We start from the raw sequence: 19,078 nt of genomic DNA, 5'->3' as shown, positions 1-19,078 counted from the left end.
GAAAGGAAAATGGGGATCAGTTTGATGCAGTGTTCATGCTAAAACCGCTCTGGGGAGAAGCTGTGCTTATGTGCTGACATACTATGTGACCCTAATACTTCATTTTAAAATGATTCTGTATTACTGAAGTGGATTTTCTCAGTACTTGGAATCAACATCTCACTGCTGAATGTGAAACTCAGCTATTTTTGTTCTGCTCTGACATAAATTTTCATGATATTTCAAACAATCGGAGTTCCCTGTAATAGCTTTCTGATTCTTTGCAGATAGTCATGACGGAAGTGAATTGTTACCTCTCTCCCCTCTTGCTCCACCCTTGGAGGAAGACCCTCTTCTTTTAGTATTGCAAAATGAGGATGGCACAGATAAAACTGGAGAGAAGAAAAACTCAGAAGAACTACAGAGTCTGTGGAGAAAAGCCATCCATCAACAAATTCTGTTGCTTCGAATGGAAAAAGAGAACCAGAAGCTGGAAGGTTAGCTATTTAGAAAATACCTGTAAAGCTGTTACAGATTCTGCTGCCTAACACTGAAAGTTGTACTGGTGTCAGTTACCTCAAACATTGTGTTTCTGTATCTTCTGGGTTAACAGTACTAGAAAGAAATGTGTTTGCTCAGTTCTGTGTCAGTTTATTTGGATCTCTGTCCATCTTCTAACTCTCCAAGTCACTTCAGTCAAAAGTTATACATTTTTTCCCCTTTTAGTGCATTTTAGACAGTAGTTGCTACAGTCTGGCTGACTTCTGGAACTCTAATGTGGAGTGGAGTCAGGAGAAGGGATGCTATGTGAACATTAAGTACAGTAAATCTTGCCCTCTGTATCTCATTTCAGTTCTTTGCAACGTGACATTTCTGACCAGGCTTTCTGTCCCATGTTAACCACATCATAATGGTAATCTATAAGTATTTGGGTTCAGATATGATTTTTGAGCTCATTACTGACTCATGGGGTATGTCAAAAATGGATCTGAAGTTGGCCATGCTTATTGTTAATAGTCAGAGCTCCTGACTAAGGTATTTTATTATGATACGATAAGACTTACACAAATAAACAACAGGATGCAATGTCTGTCCTAGAATAAAAAAAAGGTTCCTGAAACTAATAGCTTTCAATGCAAGTTAAAAATTTCAAATGTCCTCTCTGCAATTGCTTCCCTCATCCTCCTGTATGGTGTATAACCTCAATATATGATAGCTGGATTCTTCATTCATCATGATCTTTTAAAGGTCAGTTAATTTTCCATTTTTAGTGTTCCTTCTTGAGAACAGAGGGAAACATATGTATATGAAAATATACTCTACACAAGTAGCATGTTATTGTTTTCTCTCTAATGTTTGTCACACTGTGTTGGGACAGACATCTGTGGAAGCTCCTAGATTCCTAGGGATCATCTAGAGAGATGTCTGTTTTAACTTCACCCAAATCATTGTCTGTTATTTTATCAAATGTTCATTCTACTGTTGTGGAGTGGGGAAGTTGGATGCCTGCTGTAGTGACTAATTTCATCTTGATCCCTCTGGTAATATGAGCTTCAGAGAGACAAATTCTTTCCATACCTTCCCCACACAGAAAATTAATTGCTGAAAACAATTAAAATAAGTTCAGTTCCTTAAAGATTCATTTGTAATTTATTTCCATTCTGTAAGTCATGTAGAAAAGAGGTTCTGCCTAATTATAGTGAAGACACGAATGTCATGGAATGGTTTGGATTGGAAGGGACCTTAAAGATCACCTAGTTCCTAACTCCCCTGCTGTGGGCAGGGCTGCCACCCACAAGATCAGGCCTGGGGACCCATCCAACTTGGCCTTGAACGTGTCTGGGGATGGGACATCCTCACTGTGAACAATTTCTTCCTTAGATCCAATTTGAAATCTCACCTCTTTTAGTTTAAATCTTACCCTTGTCCTGTTAGTACATGCCATCAGTATCGGCAGTGAGGACTCCAAACTGGGACCCATCTACTAACTCCAAGAAGCTCTGTTCTTGTATGCAGTATCATAAGTACTGCTAGTGAATCTGGTCCTCTCATAATATGCTCTGGCTAGCCTGAATTCCTCATCTCATTTTCAGAGGGTGAGAAGTGAACTGTTTCAGTGCCTATCTTTAGGCTTCCTGTAGCTGCTGTAACATCATCCATTTTATGGATTATACATATGCAGAACTGATGTGTGCTAAAAAAAAACCACAACAACCCACAGGTTCAGGCAGTAGTAGGAAACTCAACCAACAGTTAAAGGTAGATCTCAGGAATGTAAAACGTGATTAAAAAATGTAGCCATTTCTCTACCAGTAGCCGGGTTCCTAATTGTGAATTTAGAATTTATTCAGTTGTTTATGACTGGTTTTAAACTGGAATTGATGTGGAATGGTTTTCTGTAGTTTTCTGTTTGTTTGTTTATTTTTTATTGTTTTTATTTACAAAATGTTAATAGAACCTTTTTTCCTTTAATTTTTGCTGTCGAGGAGACTTGGATACTATTAGCTCTTTGTTTTTCAGAAGGTAAGTTCTACACGTTGCACCAGCTTGGGTGGTTTTTGTCTTTCCTTTTTTTTCTGAGAAGGTAAAAGCTACTTTTCCTGGTAGATTACTTAGAAATCTAATTGCTGCAAGAAGCAGCAGGACAAATATCTGTGACTAGGAAGGGTATTAACTGGTGGTTACAAGTAACTGGTGGTAACAAGTTACAAGTTGACATGACAGGACAAGTACATTCAACAGGCAAGCTAGCTGACTTTCACAGTGTTAACAGCAGAGCCAAAATACTATAAATGATAACCAGTGCACTCAGTTCTGAAATTCCCTTTTTGCCATACATTACTTTTGTCTTGAATCTGTCACAGACTTGCATACTGCTTGGAAAAATGAGCTCTCTCAGATGAAATCCTAGATCAGTAGGGTAGCTTTTAAAGTTGACCCAGTCAATCAGACTGCAAATACTTTCCATGAGACCATATTCCTGATTTTTGTGGAAGAGTTCTGCACTGTACAGTTGCTTCTGCATGCCCTCTGGAGTCTTCAGTAAATAGAATCTCACTGGTGTAATATACAGCTTTTGGAAATAATTTATCATCTAAATCTTTTGGATCAGTTAGGCAGTGAGCTTACAGATTCATCAGCATTGGTTGTATGTACAGTAAGGTGATTAGGTGAAGGAATGGATTGTGTTGCTTTACAGGTTGCAAAATGATATGAGAGTTTGCTTTAACTTAGAGCTGATGGTTGGGAGCGGGAGTTCATCTGTACAGATGACGGAGTCTCCTGCAAGAGGGAATACTGCACACAGATCAAGGCAAATTTGGGATAAACTGTATTTCAGCTTTCAGATATGGTACAGGGAAATATACAGTTCAGCCAAATGATAATTAAGCCTACCTCTGTATATTAAGACACATTCAGATCTTGACTTCGGTTAGATGCTGGTAGCATATGGAAACAGAATGTTTTACTGTGTACATGTCACATATAACAAAATGACCGCAGTTAGTTTCTTGTTAATAGAAATGGAAGCTACTCCTCCTTGAGATTTCAGAGTAATGCCACTGCTTTATGTCAGAAGCAGAGAATTCTCAAGATAAAATATCTTGCCATAGGTAGTGTTATGCAGTAAAACTGTGAAGTGTGCAGGAAGGTGCATTCTGTGCATTAAGTATAGATGCGTCTTTCTGGATATGATTCTTGTTAGATACTTCATTTTATTTACTTCTTAGTCAGCCTGATGATGCCAGGTAGTGGTGCAAGAAACCCTAATGACCCTCTTAAGGGATGTGTAAAAGCTGGGGCTGGTGTGATAGACTTCAGTTTAGAAGACTTGCCTAACTTGTTGCTTAAATCTCTAATGTGAGCTTTCATATGTTTGGGACTTTCCATACTAAAACCATTCTGATGTTAGGTATAAATGAAAAAAATCATCAGAGGTGTTTTGGCAGTGCATTGTGTAGAGCAGGTTTTTGTTCTTGCCCCAAGCCTTAAAAAACGTTTTCAAGTACATTGTGAGTTACTAATGTTCATGACCTAGTAACAGAAGTTAATTTGCTACCTGGAGCACTTTACAACAGAGGATTGGCCCCATTGCAGCTATTACTGATGGATTGTGAAAAGTTCATTTATCTCTAGTCAGATTATCAGATAGATGTATCCGACTTGATTTTTCATGTCTGGTATAATTATCTGATGCTGCAGTTTTTCCATATACTCTTTTTTTTTATGCTTTGTGCACTAGCAAGCAGAGATGAGCTCCAATCAAGAAAAGTCAAACTGGACTATGATGAAGTTGGTACATGTCAGAAGGATGTTATAAACATTTGGGATAAGAAGTTACTTAACTGCAGAGCCAAAATCCGATGTGATATGGAAGATATTCATGGCATTTTGAAAGAAGGTATTTACATAGGTTGTCTTTTAACTATAAAATCTGAGGGTCTCCTTTGTTGTTGCCTTTTTATGCTGAAGGAAATCCACCAGCAGTAGCAGAAAATCATGAAAAAGATTGCCTTATTTTTGCACATACCTTCACATCCTACTGCTATCAAGCTGAAAGTAGGTGGTGCTGTGTCTGGAAGATGTGGAGCTTGTGGAGAGTCTAGAGGAGGGCCACGAAGATAGGCTGAAGGAACTGGGCTTTTTCAACCTGCAAAAGAGAAATTTGTGGGGAGACCTCAAAGTAGCCTTCCAAAATTTAAAGGAAATTTATAAATAGGAGGGAAATCAACATTTTACACAGGTAGATAGTGGTAGGACAAGGGGGAATGGTTTTAAACCAACAGAGGGAAGATTTAGATAAGGTGTTGGGAAAGTTTTTTACTGAGAGAGTAGTGAGGTGCTATAACAAGTTGCCCAGGGAAGTTGTGAGTGTCCTATCCCTGGGGTCATATCTGATCTAGTACTTGATCTATCAGCTGGCAGCTCTGTCTGCAGAGGTTGAAACTTGCCTTGATGTCACCTTCCAACCCAAGCCATTCTATGTATTGTAGAATTGTAGGGGTTGGAAGGGACCACTAGAGATCATTGATTCCAACCCCCTGCCAAAGCAGCTCCCTAGCCCAGGTTGCACAGGTGGGCGTCCAGGTGGGTCTGGAACATCTCCAGAGAAGGAGACTCCACCACCTCTCTGTGCAGCTGTGCCAGTGCTCCGTTTCCCTCACAGATGAGAAGTTCCCACACATTTGTGCAGAACTTCTTGTGCATCAGTTTGTGGCCGTTTCCCCTTGTCCTTTCACACCACTGAGAGGAGTCCAGCCTCATCCCTTTGCCTCCCACTTCTTAGATATTCATAGACATGGATCAGATCCCCTCTGGGTCTTCTTTTTTCAAGGCTGAACAGCCCCAGGTCTCTCAGCCTTTCCTCTTAAGGGAGATGTTCCATGCCCTTTATCATCTTTGTAGCCCTCCGCTGAACTCTTTCAAGGAGATTCCTGTCTTTTTTTTTTTGTACCAGTAGTCATAGTCCTAAAAATAGCTCTTTATCTTGTTCTGAATGGAGTCGTGCATCTCTTCCTGCTGGAAGCTGACAGCCTGGAGATGGCAACTAAGTGATATCTACCTCAGTTGCCTAATGTAATTGCTCAGTTCAAGATGTAGAATGTAAGGGACATAAGGTGAAGGTGTAAGGGGTACTGGTTAAGATAGGTCTTCATAAAGCAAATTCTTGCATGTTACAGCACAAAAAATCATGCACTGGCATAAGCCTGTTGTGTTTTGACTGACCTGCAGGTGTACCAAAAAGTCGTCGAGGAGAAATTTGGCAATTTTTGGCTGTGCAACATCGAGTCAGACACAGACTGCCAAACAAGCAGCAGCCTCCTGATGTCTCCTACAAAGAACTTCTGAAACAACTGACAGCTCAGCAGCATGCCATTCTTGTAGATCTAGGTAAGTTCATTGGCAGCTCAGAGATTTTTTTGAGATTTTCCATGTGTCTGAGGTATATACACTGGCCTTAATGGAAGCTGTTGTTGGAGATGGATGCTGCTGTACAAGCATATTTTTCTGTACTGTGAGAATATCTTCTACATGTGCCACTTAGTGTCCTCATAGCAGGTCATTTCTTAGAGTTGTGTTATTCTTATCTACACTCTTCTACATCTGTCTGAAAAGAGAAATTGAGCAGTCATTTCTGCAAGTTCCGTGCAGGAAGAGAATATGAAACAAGTTCAGTGGATACAATCTGAAGCCAGTGGTAAAACACTGATTGCTTTTACTCAGATTAACCTGCATATGTAAGCAGAGGGAAAAGGTGTATGGGAAGAAAGGAAAGCTGGGATCTGGGTTTTTTTTAGAGGAATTGAATATCAACTACTCCTCTGTCTTTACATCAGGACGGACATTCCCTACGCATCCCTACTTTTCTACCCAGCTGGGAGCAGGACAGCTATCTCTCTTTAATCTCCTGAAAGCATACTCTTTGCTGGACAAGGAAGTGGGTTACTGTCAAGGTATAAGCTTTGTAGCTGGAGTGCTGCTTCTACATATGAGTGAGGAACAGGCTTTTGAAATGCTGAAGTTCCTCATGTATGACCTTGGCTTCCGTAAACAGTACAGGCCAGACATGATGTCACTACAGGTAAGTCAGACCTTCTTCTAAAGCAAACAGAGTTTTAAATGAGTTCTGAGCTCTCTGACATTGCTACTGTTCTCCAGGGGCTTATGAAACTTCTTAATGCTGTTTTGGAAGTAGTTAGATGCATAAAAATTACTGTGGGAGTCACCATTTGTGACTTTAAATTTGCAAACAATTAAGTCTGAAACTTACAGACTTTTCTTCTCACACATTCCTGGGATCTCTTGTTTGGAAAGTCTGCTTTTCTCTACTTGCATCTTTACAGACAGATCTTAAAGATAAATTTGATTTTGTTTTAATTCGGTTCACGAAGACTTGGGAATTACAGAAAGAATGTCTATGTCAAGTCAATAGTGACACCCAGTGGCCAGTCTGTGTACTCTGCAGGCTATTCTTAACGTGTCGCTGCTCCTTTTCTCTTGTCTCCTCCCCACTCCAAACCCCAGCACAGAGGAGAATCAGACAAATCACGAACCGTTCAGTTTACTTGTGAAACGAGGCGGCTTTTTCAATGTTAGTGTTTACTAACTAACTACAGATACTCAAAATTGCTTAGGAGGGAAATAGGAAATCTTCCAGATCTGCGTAAACTGTTTTTTTTTCCTAGGGAGATGCCCTGTTAATGTTTATATGTTGTGCTATAATAGTAGACTTGAAGATGGTTTGAGAGTAGTCAGATGTTTAGGATTTCATCTTAGGATTTATCTAAGTTTGAAACTTTCTTCATCAGAAACTCCTAGGAAGAAAGGTTTCTAATTTTAAGAAAGTTTACCATGTGTAGTTCTGCTTACCCCTATGGTGATGACGTTTCTTCCCTCACAGTTTGCTCCTAGGTTGTTAAAAGGAAATGGTTGGTCTGCTGAAAGCAAACCATTGAAGATAACTTAAAGAATCTCACTAAAGCCTAATCATTTGTTCTGTTTTTTGTTTGTTTGTTTGTTTTTACCATGATTAGAACGCTTGCAATTACAGCGCCAAAATTATCCAAGCTTACATATAACATTTTATTTCTTTAGGTTAATGAAAACTTCTTGCTTGTCTCATCTTCTCAATTTTCAGGTCTTCATGGAAAAGCAGTAGTCTAGATTGTTATTTCATAACATCCCCACCCTACAACTGGTTTACTGCCTCAGTGATGTTATTTAAAATTTCTCATATAAAAGTGTTTTGTATTGGCACTGTTCAGACTGTTTAATTAGCAGCCATTTAAAGCAAGGATTCAAATTCATGCAGAAATTCAGCAAACTTGTTTAAATGAGAAGCAGTCTATCTGTGGACACTGACTGATAGTTTAAAGTACAGTCAGTTTGTGATGGAGAATAGTTATTACCAGTAAAAGTAGGAAAGCTACTGAGTCCACTAAGTCATTTTCTTCCTGAGGAATAGATCCACATCAAGCACAAGACACCGATGACAGCAAAATTACACCTAACAAGTAATAAATATATTCCTTGCTCCTTATTTTCTGCTTTTTATGAGAAGCATACTGTGAAATATAAATTCAATACAAAATCAAAATTGCAAGGAAATAGTTTGCCACAGAGAGCTATTATTAGCATGGAATAGCAACTTATAACAGGTTTGCTTTGCACCTTTTGAGAGGTTATGTAGCAGCACTTTTTTGCATCAGTATCTTAAATTTCTTGGACTGGTGACACAAGGGAGGTGTGCTGGGAAATACATATCTGGTTCCTCTCTATTGACCCATCTTATCTAAAGTATTGTGTGCATACAGAAGCTGTTCAAAGTGATGAATGCAACATAAGAGTCTTAAGTGCAGCAAAAATATGGCCAAGGTTCAAAGGATAAAAGCTGAAATATATAAATTTAGCCAGAAATTGCTCAACTCTGTAACTGAGTTTTGATGCATTGATGACTTTACATCACTTCTACTTTTGCTGCTCCAATTTGGCAAATTCTAGTTTGTTAATTGAATTTGATTAATATGTTCTCTTCTTACCTGAAGCCTATGAAACTGAACTGAAATGATAATTAATAATGAGGTTCAAACTGTTCATTGTTATTGATGACTGTGTTGGTTTTAATTCACTAGGGCTGGGTTGTTTAGATGTGGGTAGATACCACCTGAGGCCCTAAGCAGCAATTAAACTTCATTTTACAGTGCCATCTGTACTGAAGTTAGTATCTCTTGAGTGAAATATGAATGGTAAAGCTGAACTTGTCTTTCTCCACTTCCCTTTCCCCTGCTCCCCCGATGCACTGTAGATTCAGATGTATCAGCTGTCAAGGCTTCTTCATGATTACCACAGAGACCTCTATAATCATCTTGAAGAAAATGAGATCAGCCCTAGTCTTTATGCTGCACCATGGTTCCTTACGCTGTTTGCATCTCAGTTTCCATTGGGATTTGTAGCCAGAGTATTTGGTAAGAAAAATTATTCTCTTTCAATAATGAGTAGAATGACATTGTTCATTGTGTTTTCAAACTCAAAGGGAATGGTATTCTATGTACTAGTGATGTTTGGGGTGACTGTAGTGGATGGCAAGTAGCAATACTACTCGTACTGGGATGTCAGCTCCTTTTCAAAGAGGAAAACCAAATGTATTCTTTGGAACATCAGACTTGAGTAATCAATTGTTTCTTCCTAGTCAGAATTCTTCCTAGTCAGAATTTGAGTTCTGAAGTGTAAGCAGAAGAAAGCTTGGCACAAATGCATTTTGTGTGCCAAGTCTTTAGTCAAGTCTATAGAAAAGTTTATCTCATGAAACTTGCAAATTGAACTTCAACATGGCAAAGAAGAAGAAGAGAATTTGTTGATTTTCAAGAAAGTATTTCTGAAGAACTTCTGAAGAGTTCTTTCTAGTAAAATTTCAAGTTGACTTAAAGGATGTTTTAAGTATCTGTGTATATTGAAGTATCTTAGTATGCTTGCTGATCTATTTAGATAGTTTTTCACAGTACTTTTCAGATACGTCTAGTACAGAAGTTTAAATATTTTCTCAGTGTCAGCATAATAAGTACTTGGTTTTATATTCTTTAATGTCAGTAAAAACTGCCAGCTTAATCAAATTCCTCCTAATGCAGCATTTTATTATTTGGTTTTATTTCATGTGTAAAACTCAGCATGTTCAAATATGCAACAAATATGCACTTCCTCCCAAACCCAACATCTTTCCATTTGGTTTTCATTTTTCTCTTTTCTTAAGGAATATATGTTGTTTGTATCACGTTTTATTATTGGAAGTTGTTTTTTTCTCTCTTTTTTCTTTTTGCAGCAAACATTTTCTGACTACTTTTTGGGTGAACAACTGATTTCTCTGTATTTTTCAGTGATATTTGTGTTACTGATCCTTTCCAGTAGGATTATCTAATTCCTGAAGACTCAAACTTTATGTGTGTTTTCTTTTTGATTGTTTTTCAAGACTGAAGTGTGGTGGTTTTTAATAGTTGTGGCTGTTGGTTTTTTTTTTTTGTGTTGTTTCATTTTGTTTTTCTCCAATTTCAGTAGGCATGTAATTTGGAAAAACTAATTCTTTAGGGGTGTGAAGGGTCAGTGTTTATTACTCCGTTAAATGAGCTGATCAAGGTATATTTTTATTTCAAAATTGAGAAGCCGATATTTTACGATATTTTACTTCCTAGTGCTTTGGGAACTGTGTTGGAATAGGATGACTCCCCTCAGTGTTGTCCTGATGCTACCCCATGGTGTCAGATTAGGATCAGTGGTGGCCTCAATGCATCATTGTTGGAGGCTGTGATGTTCAGCAGCATAATCCTGCTCTTGGTGGTGTAATAAAACCTAAGAGCTCAGAAGGCTTATTTGAACTGCTCGTGTGTCATGTTCATCTCAATAGCCACTAGTCCACTGCTGATACTGAACTTCCAGTTAGCAATCAGCTTTCTAATTTCTTTGCAGTCTGTCTCCACTGACTTGTGCAGGGCCTGGACTTTCCCCTCACACCATGTAATTATTATGTAATTACCTCAATGTAAAGGTTTGAAGCTTTAATTATAGCTAATGCGATCACTATGATGGATTTTGGGGAAGGTATGGTTGGTAGTGGAAATCTTATGATCATTTTTTAAGGTCTTCTGGGGAGATCTGATAGTGGCCTGTCAGTATTTTAAAGGGTGACTATAAGAAAGAAGGGGACAGACTCTGTAGAAGGGACTGTTGCAACAGGACAAGGGGAATTGGTTTCAGACCAGAACAGAGGAAATTTAGACTGGATATAATGAAGAAGTTCTTCACAGTAAGGATGGCGAGGCACTGGAACAGGTTGTCCAGGGACGTGGTGGATGCCCAATCCCTGTCAGGCTGGATGGGGCTCTGAGCAACCTGGTGTAGGTGTCCCTCTTAATTGCTGGAGAATTGGACTAGATGTCCAACTCAAACAATTCAGTGACTAGCTTCTGTGTGTAGCAAAACATCAATATACTGTGATGTGATCCACTTCCCCATTGTTTTTCTTTCACAGATGCATTTGAAAGCAGTTAGTTGACAGTCTGTAGCTGAATAGATAGTAATGAAATGTTTACTGCAAACAACTATTGTAGACATAAAAAGCATGTCATCTGCAAGATGATAGGAAATACTTGCATTAGTCTTACTTCAGTGTGAGGGTAAAGAACATTGCACTTCTCCTGAACTGAATAAGTCTGCAGTATGTTTGCTTTAAAATAAAATAATGAAAGAAAACACAACAAAAATCACTTATTATCAAGATATTTCAATTATTTTCTTTTTTAGACATCATTTTTCTTCAAGGAACAGAAGTCATATTTAAAGTAGCACTGAGTCTACTTAGCAGTCAAGAGAAAGCTATAATGGGATGTGAGAGTTTTGAGAATATTGTTGATTTTCTTAAAATCACTATTCCAGACATGACTCAGCCTCAAATGGAAAAAATTATTACCCAGGTAAGGTTGTACTTCCTCTTTACTTATTTTTCAATTTAGCATACTTTTAGAAATCTCTGCCTAAGGAGGCCTACAGAGTGTGTAGAAATCTTCTCAGGATGTCCCTTTTGATGTGAAATGCAATGGATTCATCTTCCCAGTAACTTGTATAGAAAAAGGACATCAGGAAGCACTTTACTGTGCGGGTGATAGAGTGTGCTGGCTCAGACTCCCCAGAGAGGTTGTGAAATCTCCTTGGAAGTCTTCAAAAGATGCCTGGACATGGACCTGGACACCCTGCTCCAGGTGGCCCTGCTGGAGCAAGGTTTGGGCCAGATGGCCTCAAGAGGTACCTTCTGACCTCAACCCTTCTGTGTCTGTGTGATGATACAATTTTCAGTGGGTTTTGAACTGCAATTTTAGAAAGACTTTTGTTGCTACATTATTGTTAGTACTAAAGATACAGAAGAGGTTTATCTTTTCCTATCCCAGCTCTTGGGAAATATGACTTTGCTTACACATTTCATCAGCAGAAGGGTAAAAGCAGTGTCATTGCAACTTGGTGTCAAAAGTTGCAAATGGAAGATAGACAAAGAATTACTGGTGTTGATGTAGGAAAGCACCTACAATTTGTTATGAACTACTGTCAGTGCTTGGATCTTCATCTCTTCATATTCTCTTTCTGTGCAATGACAGTGTAAATTGCACATGGATCTCAGGCTAGGACCTGAGCTGGGAATGCGTAAGCAGTTTTCCCCTTTTGTGTGGCAACTCAGATAACAGAAGAGCCCTAGAAAACCATCTCATCTCTTTGTGCAGGAGTTCAGTTAATACTGGTGCATTCCTGTGGCTCAGTTATCTCTGGAATGATTCAAGTGCTGCCAGTGAAGTCACTCGTTGACATCATTTAAATCTTTATTTCCTCTTTGTATTGACTGTGATAGCAGTGCTGAACCTGTGTCAGGCATTTCATTGTCTACCTTCACAACTCAGTAATTCTGGCAGTGGTAGAGATGTTCAATGTTTTTGATACTGTGGAAAATAGGTCTCTGTCCTGAAGTCTGCATGCATTGAATAGTGATGAGAACAGTAGAAGTGGCTTTGTGCAGAGCCATACCTGATCAAGTAAATAAAGTTGACATTGTCTGAGTGGAAATGGATGTGTTTATACATGGCTTAACATAACTCTGAGATGAAGGTCACTTGCTTACCTGTGGTGTGGTCCCATGCTGGTCATCTTTCTGGATCTGCATTCACATGCTCACTGCTTGCATCATATCTCTTCTACCTGTGCTGCTGCAGGTGGAGTCGTTTGGCTGTCGTAATGTCATAATTCCCAGGAAATTTGTTATTTATTGTTATTGCTGATAATTAAAGAATGCAGATAGGCAGGACCATAATGCACATATAAAGAGTTGGCTGGGTAGTCATCAGAGGGAAATGGCATTTTCCCTAGACTAAACACTTTAAAGTTCTGTCTCATTTAAATAAGCTGAAGAATGATGAATGTAGAGCAGAACATGCTGGGGGATCCATGTGTTCTATTTGCGAAATGTGTGTGACTTCTGTAATAAGGAACAGAATTATGTCACAGTAGTCATCCTTCCCAGTATAGAGTATCTGGTATATTTCAGAAGCTGAGACACTGTGGCTAAATGTGCAAACAGTAAGGGGTTGTATGGCCCTGTCAGTGTGAGGTGTTCAGTCCCATAGTATTTATTCACATTGCTTCGGTGTTTTTTGCCAGAATATCTCAACAAGAAGGTAGTATGTCTAGAGCACAGTGAAACTGTGAAGGCTGTCTTATAAATTCTGTATAGGCACTTGGACGTAAGATACCTACTTTGGACTTAAGAGGCTTATACTTTGGACTTAAGAGTGATTATAAAATCTCTCAATTATTCTTCCTCACTGTGAGACCCTATTCCTTTCACAGACAGATGAGCGTTCAGTTTCTTAGAATGGCTTGGGTTGGAAGGGATCTCAAAGATCATTTAGTTCCAATCCTCCTGCCATGGGCAGGGTTGCCACTCACCAGATCAGGCTATCCAGGTACATATCTAACCTGACCTTGAAAGTCTTCTGGAAAGGGCATTCACAACGATTCCGGGCTGCTTGTGCCCATGCCTCACCACCCTCAGTAAAGAATTTTCTCTTAATACCTAATCTGAAATCTCCCATTGTTAAGTCTAAAGCTATTCCACATCGTCCTATCACTCTCAGACCATGTAAAAGGATGGTATCCTCCTGTTTTGAAGCTCTCTTTGAATACTGAAAAGTGACAGTGATGTCTCCCTGGAGCCACTTCTTCTCCAGACTGAGCAAGCCCTACTGACTCAGCCTTTCTTCATAGGAGAGGATCTGCAGCCCTCTGATCATTTTCATAATCCTCCTTTGGACCTGCTCTCACAGCTCCATGTCTTTCTTGCACTGGGACCCCAGACATGCACACAGTACTCCAGCTGGGTCCACATGAGGGCAGAGAAGAGGGTGCGGTCACCTCCCTTGTCCTACTAGTCGCCCCTGTTTTGATGCAGCCCAGCGCAGTGTTGGCCTTCTGGGTTGAAAGCACACACTGCTGGCTCATGTTCAGCTTTTCATTCAACAGTAGGGCTGTTGGCTTCTGTAGGGCTACTCTCAGTGAGTTATTCTCTGTCTGTACACATACCTGTTGTGGACCTGACCCAAGTGCAACACCTTGCCCTTGGCCTTGTTAAATCTCATTAGGTTCACATGGGTTCACTTGTCAGACTTTTGTCCAGGTCCCTTTGGATGACATTCCTTACTTTTGTTGTATCTAGTACACCACTTAGCTTAGTGTCACCTGCAAGTTTACTGAGGGTACCTTTGATCCTGCTGTGTATATCATTGATAATTACGTTAAAGGGCACAGGTCCCAAGATGGACTCCTGGGGGACACCACTTGTCACTGGCCTCCACCTGGGCATATAACCATCTGTAACTCTGTGGCCTCAGTCATCCAGTCAGTCCCTTATCCAAGTTGAATGAATAGTCAACTCTTCAAATCCATCTCTAATTTAGACAGAAGGATGTCATGTGGGACAATGTCAAAGGCCTTTCAGGAAAAGGTAGATAAAATCAGTCAGTATTTCTTTTGTTCACTGATGCTGTCATTCCATTGTAAAGACCACCAGATTGGTCACGTATGATTTACCCTTGATGAAACCACGATTGTTGTCTTGGATTACCTCTTTGTTTTTAATTATAAGACAAAAAAATTCTTCTTCAGCTTACCACTTCTGCACAAAAGATGAGAAGACTTGGCCCTATTGTAACATTCTTGGATTAAATAAGACTTCTCTGCTGATACATCTGATAGCAAGAGGTGATATTTGGCAACATTATAGTGATGAGATTTATTCTAAAGTCAATATGCTAAAATATTCTTGCTTTAAAATAGTAGGTTTTTTTTTTTTGAAAGGTGCAGGATAATAACACTAGAATAATCAAACAAAGTTTCCTCTTAGATAAACTTCCAAATAGAATAAATATGCTGCCTCTCTGATGTAGTTAAAAATTCTTTTATCTCATGGCAGGTATTTGAGATGGATATTTCAAAACAGCTCCATGCCTATGAAGTAGAGTACCATGTTCTGCAGGATGAACTGCAGGAAAATGTGAATCTCTGTGATGACGGTGAACCCCTGGAGAAGCTGGAGAGGGCAAACAATCATTTGAAAAGACAAAACATGGATTTGTTGGAGAAGCTACAGGTAAATGACTTCAGATCACAAACTTGTGCAGAAGTTATTCCTGTGGCTCGGCTGATAGCACTGTGTTTTTTCTTTTCTATCTGTACAAGAAATGTTCTAATTGTAAGACCTCAAGCTGCTAAGCATTACAGTGATTTGCTTCTTGATTACAGCAATTTGCTTCTGTTAGGCATTTTTAGCTTGTTTGTCTTTCCCTATATTATTTGTTCTAGTTTTAGAATTTTTTTCTCAGAATAATTCTACACTTCACATAACAGTTGTTGGTTAAATTTTATGTGTCTTGCCAGAAACAAATAGTTCTGTCCCTTCATCACCTTGCTTCTCTACTGAAATATTTTAAGAAATAATCCATAGTTGAGTAGGCTTGCTTTCTCCAGATCTTTGTAGGCAGCATCTTTCTGTTTCTATCTGATGAAGCTCATAGTCATACTTTTATTTTGGAAGTTGGCCTCTTGTAGTAGACTTGAATACAGCTGTGTGCCCATGAGACCTTGCTTGATTCAGTCATGCTTTAAAAAGATTTCTTTTCCTCCTTCACTCTAAAGCCTTTCTTCAGTACCCTGGCCGAGATTTGTTTCAGGGTTCCCTATATGTATTGTCTTGCCTTCTCTTGAAAGAGCAGTTATCTGGCCATGTATTGGTATAACTGTTACTTCAGCAAGCATTGTGAAATTCTCAGAGAGCACCTTCATCTTAGGAAACCTGAAAATAGGAGCAGGAAAAAAAAAAGTGAAGATCAGGACATTGTTTTTCTGTTTATGGGCTGAGATTGCTGTGTAGTGCTCTTCTGGAGTTGCTGAGAATAAGGATTTCTTTTTCATTATCATTATTTTTACTATATTATCATTATTTCTGATTACTACCTGACCTTTTATCTCTGTTTTGAAAATGTGCCAAAGGCATGGAGTAATTATGAGTTAATAATTTGAAAGGCTCCATATAAAGTTCTTCTGTTCTTCCAGATTACTGGGTCTTTATGTGTCTTCATACATTCCTTACACTCTCTGTCTTTTTGTTTGCATAGTTTTTTCACTGTTGTTCTTTGCTTTGGCCCTCACCTGGGAATAGTCAGAATTTCTTCACTCTTACGTGGGTGCATTTGCTTCTGCTGAGATCCAGGGTTTCTGATTTCTGTTCAGTGTCCTATTCTCAGAAGAAACTGTAAGTCTTTTGTTGGAGGGGAGGAAACACTGTCTGCTTATCAAGTGAACCATTTGAGGTTCACTTCCTCTCTCATTTCTCCATCCTGCTAATTTTATTTCTTAGGGTTCTCATTGTTTCCTCACTGTCAGGTCTGTCTTTTCCAATACTACTCATGGTCCCAGTTTCCTTTTTTCCCCTGTAACTTTAGTTCTCTGTTACTCCCAAGTGTTGTTTACTTGCTGCAGCTTGTGTATCTTGATCCCTCTGTAATGCTTTCAGAAGTCCTTTGGATTAATCTGGCATTTCTGAGGAGATTAAATGCATGGACAGTTGAAATTTCTTGTATTGTCTGCCTGTGTGGATGCCTTTTAGAAACATCTATGTAGCTATGTGGTGTTCTTACCAAACAGCATGTCATAAGAGAAATAAATGTTATTCAGAACATCTTGATTTATTAAAAGGTTAACATTATTGTTTACAGGTTGCTCATGCTAAAATTCAGAGTCTGGAATCCAGCCTGGAAACTATTTTGACTCGAGAGAACAAAATGAAGACTACAATTCAGTCCCTGGAACAGGAGAAGATAACATATCAAAAGACTCTTGAGCAGATAATTAAACATTTGCCTACAGAAGCATTGTCTGACTGTGAACTGCTCCTGAAAGAAGTAAACTACAATCCAAATAATAAAACAAAATAAGGAATAAGCCATAAACCAGGGTATTGTAGGCAGCAGTTCTTCAAATATTAAGGGAAAGAAAAGATGAGTATGCTGCTTTCAAAGGACTTAGCAATAGGCAGTGTTATAATCCAAAACTAGTGCTGGGACACTTATAGCTACAGATGGGCCTTCAGATCTCAGTATGCAAATTCAAGCTATTAATTTTTTTTATAATTATGTAAATAAATCACAAGGGGGAAATAAAGGATTCTCACATGTAATTATGATGAGTAGATGTATATTTAGAGTTGACTTAAAGGAAAAGATAAATTTGAGTACTTAAAGCCAAGATAATGGTGAACTACAATTTCACTCTGGATGTGCTTATCTTGTAGTGAAATGAAGATAGCGTGTCTTTATATATATAAATATATATATATGTTGAATAATACTTGAAGAAGAAGAAAAAAAACAACAAAAAAAAGAATGTAACTTCCCTCCAAAGAGCAGCATGTTTCACATCTTCTGTGGGAAATCTATGTGAACACATGCGTGCCTCTCTTCTAATTCTACTGATGTTTTGCGCATGGACCAGTAATGCAGAATAAGTATCATGGCCTGGTTCGTGCAGGAGGAGCTCCAGTCCCATTTGCTGCCTGGGCTGTATGGGTCAGCAGTGTAATTCCATATGCATGTTGGACCTGAAAAAAAGCATCTCATCACCATCAAGCCTTTGTAACTCAGACTTAAGAAATAGGTATCTATACATAAACGCAGAACCTGTAAAAGCAGTGTTACCTCCTTCCTAGCCTTGTTTCCACCTGGGTCTGGTCAGTGATGATGAGGGAGGGGAGGAGATGAAGTAAAACTGTGGAGCATTATTTATTCTGATGTTAATTTTCCACAGGATACTTACATAGACATGTAAAAGGTTCTTGTTAAACCAAAGAAATTTTGCAAGAAGCCTTGTCTTGTCTTAATGGGAGCCAGAAAACCGTTCTTAAATACAATTTGAAGAGAAAATTGAGGCGGATTGCAGGAAGTAGAGCATTAAATGCACTGAGAAAGGACCAAGCAAGTTTCAAACATGACATACACCTTTCAGTTTTCATATAGTGAATACACATTTCAGAGATGATTCTGAAGTGCAGGTGTGGTTTAATAATGCTTTTCGGGTTTTTCATGTTTTAATCCTGCTTTGTAGTCTCCTTTGAAAAACAACAAAAAAAAAAGTCACTGACTTGTGTGTTCTGAGGAGAAGGTGAGGTAAGCTCTGGTCATTTCAAGGAAGGAAATATCTTTATAACAGTATAAAAAGATGCATTTAGATTTGAAAACGTTTTGGAGTGGAATTTTGGAGAAATCTTAGTTAAATTTGTATAGACACATATTTTGGAGTGCATGTCTGAACTGTTAATGGGGTGTTACTGTGGCTCACGTTAGCTCTTACCATTTATACTGTATTTCAGGAAACACTTAGTTTTTTAAACAAAAACAATGAAGCAAAGTGCCAAATCCAGCAGTGTCTTTATGCATAAGATTGTCCAATTTAGAAAGCGAGTACGTAAGAGGTATTACACTTCTGTGTAATCTCTAACGTGATTAAAAGGAAGGAACAACAGTGCTGATTTGCTGCACACTGCTGCGGAACTAAAGGGTTTGGGGTCTCTTGGTTTTTATTTTATTATCATTATTATTATTATTTTTTACTTCCATGATGTTTTAGTTGATTAAAAATATTGATTTACTTAACGGTCTTTCTTTTCACAGCTGGGGTGCAAGGTCTTAACACTGTGTGTAAATTTATGTGGGATTTGTCTTAAGTATTTCAGGAATGTTGTATTGTACCAGGTGGGAAAATGCCAAGTGAAAAGGCAGTTCTTCTGCTGTTTTGTTCAAAGTGAGTTTTAGCTGGTGTACATACACAAAACCAATCCCAGGAACTGCAGTAGTGTGTATTAGGAAGAGTCAAGGTTATTCAGATGCATCTTTTTTTAAGATGGGCTGAATATGCTTTATCCTTTGTTTTAATTATCAAATTTTTCATGTGATGCCTGGAGAAATTCCAATAAATGTCATTGCTGCATTTCCCACAGCCTCTGGCAAATTCTATTTTCTTT

General features: G+C 38.7%; 1 protein-coding gene across 3 annotated transcripts in view; it reads left to right on the top strand.

The window, feature by feature from the left end:
• Positions 1-17,042, top strand: part of TBC1D4 (TBC1 domain family member 4) — a 98,442-nt gene extending 81,400 nt beyond the window's left edge. For 2 of the 3 annotated variants that reach the window (XM_065744071.1, XM_065744072.1), the window contains 8 exons: positions 267-476; positions 4,223-4,381; positions 5,713-5,871; positions 6,318-6,562; positions 8,786-8,945; positions 11,272-11,441; positions 14,978-15,154; positions 16,779-17,042. In XM_065744071.1, coding sequence (XP_065600143.1) covers positions 267-476; positions 4,223-4,381; positions 5,713-5,871; positions 6,318-6,562; positions 8,786-8,945; positions 11,272-11,441; positions 14,978-15,154; positions 16,779-16,997 — 1,499 coding nt within the window. In that variant the 3' untranslated portion in view covers positions 16,998-17,042. Of the gene's footprint in view, positions 1-266; positions 477-2,468; positions 2,503-4,222; positions 4,382-5,712; positions 5,872-6,317; positions 6,563-8,785; positions 8,946-11,271; positions 11,442-14,977; positions 15,155-16,778 lie in introns of those variants that run through there. The other variant, XM_065744073.1, reaches the window with a different exon arrangement.
• Positions 17,043-19,078: the final 2,036 nt, after the last annotated feature.

This window comes from Cyrtonyx montezumae, unplaced genomic scaffold, assembly GCF_038088225.1.
Source record: "Cyrtonyx montezumae isolate F1298 unplaced genomic scaffold, pur_monq_1.0 scaffold_3, whole genome shotgun sequence".
Taxonomy (NCBI): domain Eukaryota; kingdom Metazoa; phylum Chordata; class Aves; order Galliformes; family Odontophoridae; genus Cyrtonyx; species Cyrtonyx montezumae.
This window is presented reverse-complemented; position numbering and strand designations above follow the sequence as displayed.